Source organism: Camarhynchus parvulus, chromosome 3 (assembly GCF_901933205.1).
Source record: "Camarhynchus parvulus chromosome 3, STF_HiC, whole genome shotgun sequence".
Lineage (NCBI taxonomy): Eukaryota > Metazoa > Chordata > Aves > Passeriformes > Thraupidae > Camarhynchus > Camarhynchus parvulus.
Window position 1 is genome coordinate 46557626 of NC_044573.1, and position 13969 is coordinate 46571594.

General features: G+C 39.7%; 1 protein-coding gene across 6 annotated transcripts in view; it reads right to left on the reverse strand.

The window, feature by feature from the left end:
• Positions 1–13969, reverse strand: part of LOC115902443 (SAM and SH3 domain-containing protein 1-like) — a 531864-nt gene that overhangs the window by 43767 nt on the left and 474128 nt on the right. For 5 of the 6 annotated variants that reach the window (XM_030945934.1, XM_030945938.1, XM_030945939.1 and 2 more), the window contains exons 5-8: positions 6980–7020; positions 5594–5680; positions 4190–4302; positions 2488–2589 (exon numbers count right to left, since the gene is read on the reverse strand). In XM_030945934.1, coding sequence (XP_030801794.1) covers positions 2488–2589; positions 4190–4302; positions 5594–5680; positions 6980–7020 — 343 coding nt within the window. The remainder of the gene's footprint in view (positions 1–2487; positions 2590–4189; positions 4303–5593; positions 5681–6979; positions 7021–13969) is intronic. The other variant, XM_030945936.1, reaches the window with a different exon arrangement.

The following is a 13969-nucleotide window of genomic DNA, read 5'->3' on the forward strand; positions in this document are numbered from 1 at the left end:
GTAATTTAAAAGAGGAGAACCTGGAAAATAGAATCCTCAAATCAATCTTTAAAATGAGAATCTTTAAATCAACACCAGTTATGGTAGTCATAAACACGATAGCTATAAAAGCTTTTTTTAAAAAGTGGTCTTTTCCTAAAAAGGAAAACAATAACTTATGATATATGCAATTTAGATATTATTTGTATGCTGTGGGCACAGCTGACTTGAAAGGAAAGGATGACTTAAAACCTTAGAACACTCCAGACATTCTGCCTTCATTTTTAGATTCTCTCATTGCTTAGATTCCAACTCATTTTTGTTTTGTTTACAAAATGATCACATTGTTTCATTAAAAACTGCCTAGTAACAACTTGGCTGTAAGACTGAAAAATAAATAAATAAGTTTAAAATGCAAACCAAATCAGAAGAATCACTGCCCAAGGACTTCAAATTCAAACCAGAAATGCTTAGCTCAGGGACTTGTATTTTCAATTTTTTTCCTAGTGTAAGTATAAGGCAGTGGGCTACCTAAAAGTATATTTTTAATATATGGAAGACCATCTGTGCTTCATGGCCTATATAAAATGAGTGGGGAAATTTTAAGTTGAGGTTCCAAATATGCAGAATACAAATCACACAAATGGCACTGAAACTCAAACCATTTGGGAAAGAAAGGGCTTGAAAACAGAATCATCTTTGCATGTCTCAAGAGCTGGTCATTCCAGATTAGTAGAGAGGGCCTTTGGCAAAAAAGTATGAGTGAACACATATCCTGTCTCCAGACATATCTGATACTTTTGTTTGTTTTTCCCTTTTGTCAATTACAGCCCAAAGTCTTCCACCCCAGTTAACCTCAGTTTCATTTTTTTTAAAAAAAAAAAAAAAAAAAGTCAGGCTGGGTTTTGTTCTAACATGTACTTTCATTTCTGCAGATGATCCTCTTTCCTTGAAGGCAAGCAGTTTCACAGCTTCTGTTAAAGTCAACCGGGACAAAAATCAGGAGCGAGGGCAAAAGTCTTGAGAATTATCTACAGTGATTGAATAGAAATCACAGTAGATAATTACTGAAGTTAGCAGAAATTTGGTTCAAATCCTACCAGAACATCAGAGAGAGGCAACCAAGCTGTTGGCTCAAAGTGCAAAGATGGCTTAGGAAAACAACTTTAGAGAAAGGGTGCCAAGTCATTCCATTAGGGCAGAAATACTGAATCGTGTTCAGTCCTCAAGAGATACACACAGCTTTCAGTAATTCAACACAAGTGTAAACCACTATCAAAAGATTTAAGAGAGATTCATTGTCCTTCTGAGATTTGACCATGGTAAATGAGAGTTTTGAGGGGCTTATGCTATAGGTACCTTGGACAAAAGCCTTAAAAGAAGGGAAAGTTCAAGCTATAAATGAGGAAAGATCAGACATCTTTCAACTGGCTAAACAATCACTTCAGGAGAGTCAGGATCCTTCCTTCTCTATTCTTTACACATTTTTGATATATCAGAACAGAGTATAAGGCAACATCAGTTCCCCTCTGCTCTGCAACTAAAGATGGGCATATTTTTTTGAACACAAAAACAACAAAATCTTTCTCTGCCACCAAATATGTTAAACATCTCATAAAATGACATTGCATTCCTTTTTTCATTTAGGAAGGAGGAGCTAACTGGCTGCTGCAGTTAGCAGGAAATTCCATTGACAATAAAATAAATAAATCAACCAATCATCTCAAAAGCCTATGATTCAATTAAATGGGTTACAAAGAGCTTGAATTTGACAGTCAAATGTGTTCTTCTCTAAGATTTATCTGTGAACTTCCAATTAGAGAACTGAAGTGGAATAAACTACTCAGTGAAAATGAAGATATCTGGAAGGAAAAAATAATTAATTCAGTATGGCATAACACAAAGACTGTCTGGTGCCCATAAAAACAACAGAAGTTAAACAGCTCAGAAGCAAAAAAAAAAAAAAAGAAAAAAAGAAAAGGGAGGAAAGCTGCCTTACTGTTTATGGATCTGACAAAAGCCACAAACTCTGGGCTGTGAGATTTGCAAATGCAGAGACAGAAGTGTTTGAAGGCAGCAGGCAGCTAGGACTTAGCCAGTTCCTCATCTAGAATGTATCAACAAGGGCTAGAAAAGCCTGAGAAATTCTACTGATGAATCAACAACTTCCCTCTAAATAACCTAAAAGCCATTTTCTCTGGATTTTGAAACGAGGAGGATTTTTGCCTTGGACAACTTGTGTTTCAAAAGCTCAGTGACAAAGGGGTGAGATTTAAAAAGAAAAAAGAGATATTATACTATAAGACTGTTGAAGTCTATGACAATAGATTTTGAAGATTTAAAATGCAAGTTAAAGATTTTCTGCAGACAGAACAGAACATCACAAGGTCAGTGATACATTTGCTATTAAGGAAATTGCCAGGTAAATCAGGGTATTACAGTACTGCAATGAAAGAATTTAAATATTAAATGACACTGGGGAGCTATATCACAATGACAGGTACTTACATTACAATTGGAAGACTCATCAAGTGTTGAGTAAGAGCCATCAGGCCATTCTGTAGCATCTACAGCACTGGATTGCCTGTGCTGGGCTTCATACTCTTTCAGCTGAAATTTGAAAGGACAGAAAAAACATTTTTCAATGACAAGAAGAGATCAATCTTCATTAAAATAGCAAGAGTTAATGTAATTTCGTTTTTCCCCCTGTATCATTGTGGATCTGGGAAAATCTGAATTTTTCCACTGCACACCTCACTTATTCAAAATAAATTGTCCAACAATTGCAAGTATGACAAATTAGTTGCTGCTTTTTTTTTCTTAGAAGGAAATGATCTGTAAATACTGAAATTTGATGACCTATTGTTGGTAAAACATAAGTTACACATCCCCATCTCAGAGGCAGAGTTTACAGTGGATAGACGAAATCACAATGACCTGCCAATTTCCTTCATGAAGAAAATGATCTGCATTAAAGACTAGGAACCATCCGTTGTAAGAAAAAAAAAATAACCTCTTCCATCATCCAATAAAAGGCTTCAGACAAAACCATTACTACAGGAGTCTAAGTGTTGTAAGGATAAGAACTGATATTTTAAAAAAACAAGGCTGTTGCTAGTAGCTCAGACCACTAGAGGCAAAATCTACCAGTCCATATATGAACTATCAGATTAGATACAACCCTTTCACCCCACAAAACTTTAACAGCAGAGAAGAAAAACAATTCCCAATATTCCAACACAGTAATTTTAAAATCTTGCATTTTTTCATTATATGATTTCCAGCTAAGCAATATTTTATTCAGACAATAACATAAATTTATATTCTACAATAATCTATTTCACAATGTAGTATGTCAGTAAAGATATTTATGTGACTGCCAATCAATCTAAATAATGTTTTCTCTAATGGAGCCCATACAGAACATCCTGTGTTCCATCACAGTATTTTACACATAAGTTGTGTTGAAACTTCAACCCTCTTTTGGCTTCTGAGCAATTAAAACCTTGGCCCTATTGCTGCACAAATGCAATACTTTATAGTTCTTTTTCTTGTCCTTTATTAACATTTAGATTTTGTAAAGAAACACTTGTGACAGCCATCCCACTTATAAAAACATATCTGTGTTTTACATCTGACATAATGACATATGTCAAAAATGGGTGAATATGTTTTCTTGAATATTATATAAGCAAAAACATCACTTTTTTTGGCTAAGAAATAAGCATAAAAAATTTTAGCTTAAAGGAAAATAGTAAGAAATATATGTGTTCTGAATTGAGTAAGGCAAGCTCAGCAAAACCTGAAGCATTTCTGTTGGTACTTAAACAAACATGTGAACATACTCAAACAAAAAAAAAATAGAGTACAAGTCAGAGATTCTTCTCCCGCACTTTAGACAGCTGCAATGAAAAATTCTACTCTTAATCTTTTCTCTGATTAGTACCTTTTCTCGTTAATGGAGAGAAGCAATGCTTTTGGGACTCAATTTACCACGTACTGGATATCAATTTCTGGTTGAGCTAAATCCCACTTTCCTCAATAAACAAAGGAATTCCTACCTAATTTATGCTACCTATTGCAATGGGGCAAACAGGCAGGCCTTCTCCACCTCCTCCTAAGTTTTGTGAATGAAATAAAACTACAGATTGATGCATCCTACGTTCTAAAACATGTTTGTCAAGGAGACTGAAGCATGCACATATCATACCCTAGCAAGTGCTTCCTCAATGGTGATCATCTTCTCTTTCACCATCATCATCAGCTGGATCCGTTCCTCATCACTCATTGTGATCTCACTGGCCACATAACCAACATCTTCTCCTGCACAAAAAAAGCACAAATATTTTAAGCACATGTAAGAATTGATGCACAGGGCAGGGTACATTGAAACTGGATTTTACCCAGTGCTCTAAAATCTTGTTGCCACGTGCATCTGGCTGGTCAGAAACACACCCTCCCTAGAGCAGGCTCATGGTAGGATTTCAAAGGACTGACTGATTTCGAAGTAACTGAGCAATAAAAGGAAGCAATTTAGAACTAAAAAACGAAGCCTACTTTGATTCTGAAAGCAAGCAAGCATGAAAAGGAGAAATAAAAACTGACTGTCATCACGTGGCTATTGACCCTGAAAGACAAGAATTAAAAGAGGAGGTGCTAATGCTGGAAAAGTCAAGCACTCAGCCCTGACAAATACTGGAATCAGATGCCAGAACTTGCCTGTTCAGGAATGCTGAGCTGGGCCCTTGCAGCTCTCTGCTGCGGGCTGACCACTGTTTGTGATCTATCCAGACTAGCTAATCATCCGCTAAGCTGGCACAGGTGCCAGATGTATTGCACTCTCAGCTACCTCTCCTTCTGCAATGTGCTTGGCATGCCAGCACAGACAGCTGGAACTTGCCTCGAGAACCAGCAAGGACCCACACTTAACTGGAAGCGTGTCCCTTCTGGACCTACTAAATGGGCTTTTATCATCTTTCACAATCTACCTGAACACAGAGAAGCATCTGTTTGCAACACAAGAAGCTAACCGATACACATGGGGAAACAGAAATTTTCTGTGCACAGAGAAACACTCAATGCAATCCACAGCTGCATCTTTTGCAGAAGAACTAGAGAAAGACACCTGACAGTTTAAAGGGACTCAAGCCTACATTTGCACTGGTCACCAGAGACACTTTTACTGGTCCTTGTGGTGTCTTCTACTATGACAGGCTGAATTCAAGCCTAAAGCAACAGGTCAAAGTAACAAAATGCCAAAGAAAGGAGAAATATCCTTCTAATTTAAACAGAACAGTATTTCTCTTACCAAGTCAGGACTAGGGGAAAAAAAAAAGCATATTGTTTAGATACATCTATTACTTATATATTAACTGCACCACTCCCCATGTGTGCCATCACTCACAATAAGGACCAAAGGCAGCCCAGCTTCGTGTCTGCAGTCTCAAGAATTTGACTTCTCATTCTGAACATGGTCACAAATGAACCAAACATGTGACTCTTCCAGAGCCACAGACCCCAGCTGCCACACTATCACAAATGCATTTTATTCCTTTGTGATGCTGGCCCCTTATGTTTTATATGGATAGGATGTGCACTAATGAAAAAGCTTTACCTTTTGAAGTCTGCCTCATTAGTCCTTTCTGGTTCTTTCGGAAATTCTGCCAAAAAAACTTATTTTTCTTTTTCCAGTCTGCTTTCCCTAAAAGGAAAGTGGAGTGGGAGGATGAGGGGAAAGGGAAAAACAATTTTAGAAAGAAACATTAGTTAGTAAATTCTGGAGACACTTTCAAACACTACATTCCATTTTAAAATCATAAACAAGAATAAAAAGCCCTCAAATTTTCTGGTTTTCTTGATTTATTCCATACTAGAACTATATTGATGTAGCTATTTCAGGGCAATGCACATTCTTTTTATAATTGCCAATGCTGTAGAGGGCAGAGATGAGCCAGTAATTTACATATATTGAACTATAAATAGAAAATATTTTACATCAATTTTGATGTCTTTTGAGTTGTAAATGTCAAGTCTGGAAGTGTTTTTGAAGTATTCTGTTGGTTTGTTCTCTTTAACTGAATCAAAATTATGCAGCCTAAGCCACAACTCAGGTAAGTGATTTTCTAGTATATCTGTGCATATCTATCAAGAAATGAAATAATTAACATATATACATGCACATGCACACACACACGTTCTGCTACTTGGCATGAGATCATCAGCTACACCTGACCCTTGCTCTCTGTATGGCTGGACTGTACAGGGCTGGGTCTCCATGTCCACAAGCACCAGATTTCCATATGGATTGATGACCTTAAAGTAAATAATTTGCTCTAGAAAGACAAATGGGACCTAGCTCAAAGTAGGGCATATATATCTGTATTCTGTTGAATTAACCAGGGCACATGCTATAAAGTTTGTGCCACCTACAAATGAACCTACTGCGCCTGATCTGGCAGAAATGCTACTGACAAAGAGCTATTAGTATTTAAGATCTTGCCCTGGATGACCTAGAGCTGAGCTTCCTGACTCTCTGAAATACTGCTGAAGTTTAGACTGTGTGGACATGTCCCAAGAATAGCATTGAAAGGAAACAAAAAAGAAAAACCTTCCAGATTTATTTTTCTTTTCCAATAATCAATTTCAAAAACAAAGAAAGAGACTCTGGCATGACACAAACAAAAATAACAAAGAACCTCCATTATTTACTGGTGGTGGTAATTTTTGGAATACAAAAGGACAGGCTAGCTGTGATCTAACATGCAAACATTTTCAATTCAATATAACAAGTCAAAAGATGCATATTTATCACATGACAATGCTGGCTGGGCAGTTTTAGTGATTGTTGAGACACAGCATCAAACTGAAAGCTGCTGAGACTAGCCCTCCACACGCACAAATGTTGCTGACTTCTGCCAGCTCTTCACATCCCAGCACAAGCAAAACTTAAAAGCTGTTTAAGAATTCCTTAGGAGTATCAAATAAAATGAAATATACTGACCTACAGAGCCTTCTTCTGAACTTGATTTATGAATGGAGAGCCTAGGACACAAAAGAGAAATGGACTTATTGATGCAGGCTTTTCACATTTCAGGGGAGTTGTCTAGTTACAGTAAATTATAGTTTCCAAACAATATATCATGAGCTGCTTTCTCTTCCCTTTTCTCCCCAGCGCAGCAAGTTGGAATGAAAACTGAACCTACTGGTCTGACCACAGTAACTGAGTTTCCTTCTGAAATGAGCCTTTTGTGACCAGCACAGAAAAATATATACTGACAGAAACCAACAGAAAGGAGTCCAAGGATTCCTCAGAAAAACAATTATTCACATAGTTTCCCCACTTGCATTTGCAAAACAGTAATTTTGCTGCCTTAGAAACTGTAGAACTGGGACCCTGCACTTGTTTAGCTGTACATCAATTTTCAGCCTATTTGGTTTTTATCTGACAATCTGTGTTAGTATGTGCTCATTACATCTCCAGAAGCCACCATGTGGAAGACAGCAGTACAGATTTAAAGACAAGGTGGAGAAGGTTTGTCCAGACCCTATGAAGTGCAACCATAACTGACTGGAGACTACAGCTTCTCCCAAATCCCTTCTGTGTGCTTTCTCACCAGTGTATGCTCCCTTCCTCAAAAGCTAGCTGGAGAGACTTAGACAAGTCCAGCACATGGGCTTTACAAACAGCTCACTAAAATAGCAAATATATCTTTTGTTCTTGGTCTTTATGTTCACTGAACCAGTTTTCCAGAATGGATTCCAACTCAGTGCCAACAGTTCATTGTGGGATCTCTGATGAGACAACATCACCCCGCTTCACTGCCTTTTTTCTCTGTCTGCATAAATGGAGCTAACAGAAATTACCAAACCTTGCATTATTCTTTGAAGCCTTCCTGTGGGAATTGCCATTTAACTACACTGCAGCAAGGCAGTGAATGACTTCTGCAAGCACCAAGGGCTTTGCTGGAGGCTCCATGTGCAAAGCATCGCTGCGGCGGCTCTGCTGCGGGCTCGGCCCTGCGACACTCCAATGTCCCATTGTGTGGTGGCTGTGCCGCAGCCATGCGGGGCGGAAACACACACACCACAGCCTACCAAGGAGACCTCAAGCCAAACTGTTCCCTGAATGAGGCCATATAATAACACACACACGACACACTCTTGTTGCTGTCCATGCACACTGTCTGCACGGGCTCCCTGAGCTCTCTCAGACCCCCGGCAGAGGGCAATAAAGAGTTTCTGATCAATTCACTAAGCCACTTGAAGGGAAATTATAGTTCAAGCCAGGTCGGCGTTTAGAGGAAACAAGCAATTACTGGCCAACATCTTATAAGCAGGAAACACATGCACATCAATTTGCAAAGGTATCATTAAAGGGGAAACGAGACAGTACGAAGTTTCAGTCTGATTCAGTAATTCATCTAGACAAGGAGGGTCTGGCATAGTGAAGCTCTGAAATACAGCCTCTCTAAAACTCAGACTGCTCAGAAATTTAATCCAGCACAAACTGCAAACTAATTAAGGCAAACAAACTTCAAATTTTTAGTGCACCAGGAGGAGGAAGACATTTAGTGTCTTCCTTCCTGGTGTTTACTCTTGAAGGGGAGAAGTCAATAATATGCCAGCAGATACTTAATTTTTAAGAAGCCCAGTGAAAGGTGAAAAATACAAACCCAATACTTTCCAGATAGAAATTTCCAGAAAAAGCCCTTCAACAACAGCAGGAATTAATCCAGACACTTCGAAGTAATGTTCTCAGCAAGTATTTTTCTAAATAAAGGTACATCAGATAAAAGAAGTACGTGGAGTTGTATATGGAGATTTTCTCTTTTTATGAAATCCAAGCTCTGTTGGAACTGACAGAATTAATCTGCTACATGTTTTGCAGACGAGCATGGACTCCACCCATCAAGCAGGTTATTCTATTTATTTTAAATTAATTTAGTATCCATGAAATGTACCAAATCACTATCCTTAGAAAATGATATCTGTTAATGATCAGAACTCTGCCTCACTAGTGAAATTACCCTTAAAGTGGAGAGGCAATCTCTTGTGCTCTGTGGCCTCCAAATCCATTTTTATCCTTTTCTTCTCTTGCACAGTTGCCAAAAACGATGCAAGTAAGCAGCAGGTGTAGCGGCAACATTTGTGATGTGGACATCTGTTCAGTATGAGTTAGCCTGAGGCCACCAACTCATCATAAACTGGCCTCCAAAGAAGGGGAAGGGCAGTAGGAGCAAACACCTGACACGCCCAAACCAGACAGGGTGAGGAGGAAGGCAGGATCCACAGCAAGCAGACCACCTTCTCATTTATAACTGATTTAAGAACTATGCTGAGCTTCATCAGAGGATGCAAATTTCAATTATCATTTCATGCATTCCTTCAAGAGAAAATCTTCCATGCCTGGGCTGACCTTGAAAATGCTAACAGCTGCTCTGAAGAGATGGAAATGCCAACAAAACTTACCACATAGTGCCTGATAAGGAACTTGCTTTTTAGCTCCACCCGACAATTCCAATGCTTAAAAATCCTCATGAAATCAATCAAGCATTTTACTTTCTAGATGTCTGGTGAAAAATTCCAGACTACCTTGGTGTCACTGTATGTTTGATTTACAAATTACACTCCCTTACTCTGTTAAATCTGCAGCGCTTCTGTGAACGTGCACTGAAAGTGATTTGTGCTCTTCCATTCATAGACTGATAACTTGTACTGAAAGTTAATGATGCAGGGACACTTGGCAGAAGTTTCAGCACTGTGTGTCTGAAAGGGAGCCAAATGCCATTACTCCACCATGGAGGCCTTCATTTTTGTTGTGGTCTGATGTACAACTTCATTAGCAAGCTTTCACATGAAATGTACTCTGTCACTGCATAAAGCAGAAGAAATGTATGGGTATATGCTCACACGAAGAAGAACAAAACAAGATTTACAGCCAGAGGGAAGGAGTATTTTCTTATCAACCCACAATCTCCGGAAGCAGGCAGGAGATGGGGTCAAAACTTTAATTCATTAATCTCACAAACCCATAGCCATCTCTAGGCCAGTACACTTTGTGCCTCTTCAAGCCAAAGTGCTGAAATAAACAAATGAGAAAAAAACCTCACCAAACCCAAAACAGAAATTGAACTACTTTTGAGAGTACTCAGATATTGCCTTAGAGAGTTGATGGGTTTGAGCAGAATTTAGTAAACAACATCAGGCCACTCAGTGATCAGTGACACAAAATTTAGTAGCAACAGCTGGGGCAAAGAACCTGGACCAGGAACTCGTTGGTTAGAAAGACTGGCTTAACAGAAATGAGTTTACATTCAACGTTAAAGTGTTCAAGTACACAGACAAGACAGACACAAAAGTCAGTCTTTCAAATGCTAGAGGTCTGCAAATGACAGAGTACCTGCGGATATCAGGTGGAAAAGGATGACTAAGAAAACCTACATATTATTCCTAAAAGGCATAAGGATGGAAAACTCCAATGGTAGTATGAAGAATACGAAGAACAAATATATATATGGGAGTGGCTGTACAACCATCATTATTCATGCTCAAGAAAGAGAAATTCAAACTAGATGTGTTATAGAGAAAGCTGTTAGAATAGCTAGGGAACTGGACAGCTAATTTTAAAAAAGAAAGCTAGAAAGTTTTGCCTGTCAAGTTGGAAAGCTGCAAGAAGATAAACTTACTCCCTACTAATAAATCAGGCACAGGAACAAACAGACACATGCTGGAAAAAATTAGAAAAAAGAAGCTAACATTTCCTAACTATTTGGACAAACTTCCAACGGTAGGCAGAGAAAGGGAGAACAACTTAAAAAACTTATTTAACTGCTTTTACAGAAGGCTGCTTGAAAGATAAGAGGCCAGACCAGACATCTTAAAGAGACCAGACAAGACATCATCATAAGGATTGCCTCTGGAGGGCACTTTTGGTTCTTGTTTTGCAGCCTGAGGGCTCTTAGGAGCAATGTCAAAGCCTGACATCTAAAATGGTCTCTGAATCTATCTTTCCATGAAATAACTGCAATGGGGATAACACTGTTACACCTAAGCAATACCTTTGAAATCTGTAGGTGGTCTCCAAAACTTGGTGTGCAAGACTCAATGCACACATTTGGGTCACAAGCCAGTTAAGCCTGTCTGATTATTAAGACTGGTTTTAAGTAGGCTACAGCTTTCCAGTTAACTCTTGACTGATTCTGATCTCAGACAGAAAAACACTGGGGCTAATCTTTCATAGAGAGTGGTTGATATTACAAGAGACACAGTCATACGTGCCCCAGGAACGTGCTGGTACTCCACAGAACTGGGAACAGAAACAAATGACACCATGCGCTGCTTTCATGAATGCGCCTGTTGATTTTTTGAAATCTCATCATTCCAAAAACAGAACAAATATGGGAACTGAGAATGATTGGCATTTATATTTTAAATGCAGATGTGCTTCAACAAATGTCCGTGTCTCATTTATGGGCCATAAAATCCACAGGTGCATAGCACTGTATGATGGTGAAACCACTGCTGTTACCGTCTTCGATAAACTGACAGTGCCCCTCTCATTCCTTACCAATGATTATTTATAGTACTCCGTGGAAAATGGTTTAGATGGGATTTTTAGTATATGAAATTTATGCATATTCAGAGCGGTGAATAAACCAGTGCAAAAGCCCATGCTGGCTCTGCTACAAAGCCATTTGGTTATCCCTGTGCATTAGAAATGGCCCACTTACATAATTAGTATGAAAAACTGACAGACTTGTAACTGCTCCTGACTGAATACAAGGTAATTTATCTAACTGGAGCTGGCACAGGGAAGAAAATGGGCCTTTGGTATTTTTATCAAATTTGCATGAACCTGAAGAGAAAGGAGGCCTGCAAGGTTCTGACCTTGCTGGCACCAGTGTGAGAAAGGGATGGAAAGCAAAGAGGTTTCATTCAATTATCTTCTCATTAGGTTTCCATAGCAATGGCTCTTTAAGCAGGTCAAAACTTTCTCAGTGGAAACAAACACTGAGCTGTTTGTGGGCCGTGCGTGTGTATGTGTACTCTGTAGCATCACCAGCATGGTCCTGTGGGCTCAGTCCGTGGACGGGCAGCAGGCAGATGGGGGTACACCATGTATTTAATAACAGACTACTTGCTCCCAGCCAGGGGGCGGATAATTGCCAGCTAAAAACCCTTTGAGAGCAAAGAGCAGGGCCCAACGCTGCAGGCAATGCTTCCCCTCCTATCCGTGTATTGCTCACTCTGTGCCATCTCAACTCGCTGTGACAAGTCAGACTTTCTCTGAAATGTGTCCTTCATACTTCCTCGTACAAAATTACCAGGCTTGAAATCTTCTTCCAGCTGCTCAAAGGCACACTGGTTTGCCTCCTCACGTGTCCCAGGCAGCGTTTGGCTGGCCTCTCGCTCCCATTGTGTGGGTTATTGTGGGAGTTTCCTGCCCTACTTCTCTTGAGGAGGCTGTTTAAAGGCAGCATGAATAATTTGCCTTTGACTAAATCAGGCCTCAAACAAGTGAAAACAGGGCCATACACATTCAGTGATTTTTTTCAATTCCTGCAAGGACAGGGTATAAAAAAATATATTTTAAGTTAAAACATCTCAAGTAAAAAACTCTCTTACTTCTTTGTTCTCCAAGATTCTTTTCCATTTTAAAACTATGCAAAAGAAATAATTTATTCTCTTAGCAATTAAGTGCAGCCTTTATCTACCTCAGTTTGGGGGATTTGTTTGTTTTTTGCTTTGCTCTTCTCAGTTTCTGCCCTCTCTCAGCCTTACATCCTCTTTCAGACCTGCACTTCTCTTTCTTTGATGATGAGCTTACAAATACCTGCCAGAATTAATCTGGGCACTCTGAGAAGTTGCCAGAATCTACATTGATAGAATTTAAACCCCCCCATCCATGACCTGGAGGGATGATTTAATAACCTCCTCCATTCAAATCTTGACCTGCAGTTTGGATGCTGCAGGGAAAGAAGACTAGAGAATCAAGTGTTAAAAGCTACTGGCAAAGGCCAGTAGATTAATGTACCACTAAAGGGGGCAGAATTGAGGCTTAGATGAACCTTTCTGCAGCTTTCACTGAAAACCATTGTGGAAAATAGGAACACTGAAATGCAGGCTCTATCCCAGCCTTAGGTTGATATAGAGTTCCAGTTTATGCCACAGGACACTGGAACGCCTGCACTATGGCACATTCATTGCAAAAAAATTCTTAAAAACAGATTCAGTCAATCATGTCTCCTGCAGTGACAACAGATTCAATGCAGATAGCAGCCACTTGTGCTGTGGCCTCACTGCTTGCCTGCTAACATTCCCAACAAGGCACCAGAGATCTGGCCAAGCTGCATGAATGGCAGGCACGAGTGGTTCAGTATATCATGCACTCACACAGAGTGACAGCCATCGCCCTCAGGAGCAGCTGAAGGAGGGAGCTGAGGTGCAGCTGCCAGAGGCACAGCAGCTCCCCCATGCCGGGGGAATGCAAAGCCCCTGAGCGATGCTGCCCTGTGTCACCTGCACCCCACACATGCCTGCTTTTCTCCTTCTGCCTGACATGTATGTTTCTGGCCAGTTCCCTGCTCTGGCAGAGTCTCAGATTTAGGTCTTGAGTATCACAGGGTCAAGAGCGTTTGAACTGTACTGAGCCACAGCCTGAGGAGTACAGCAGGATGAATTGCGGCACTTGATATGAAGGGTGACGATTTACTGGTCAGGAGTGCACTTGAGTGGTACAGTTCAAGAAAGTGCAGGTGATCCTTATAGAAGGTGACAATTCATAACACCCACTGCCACACAAAGGTGGTGAGAATGACTGAAACATCAGATACATGACACAACTGCTACCTCATGCATTGTTTTCATCCTTTCTTTCTCTAGCAGAAATATTAGAAAAGAGAAATATTAAGGGACTTTGAAAAATATTAGTCTATAGGAATGTCTATACCTCATCCTATTTGTATGCAATACTCCCAAGTCTCTTACCCAC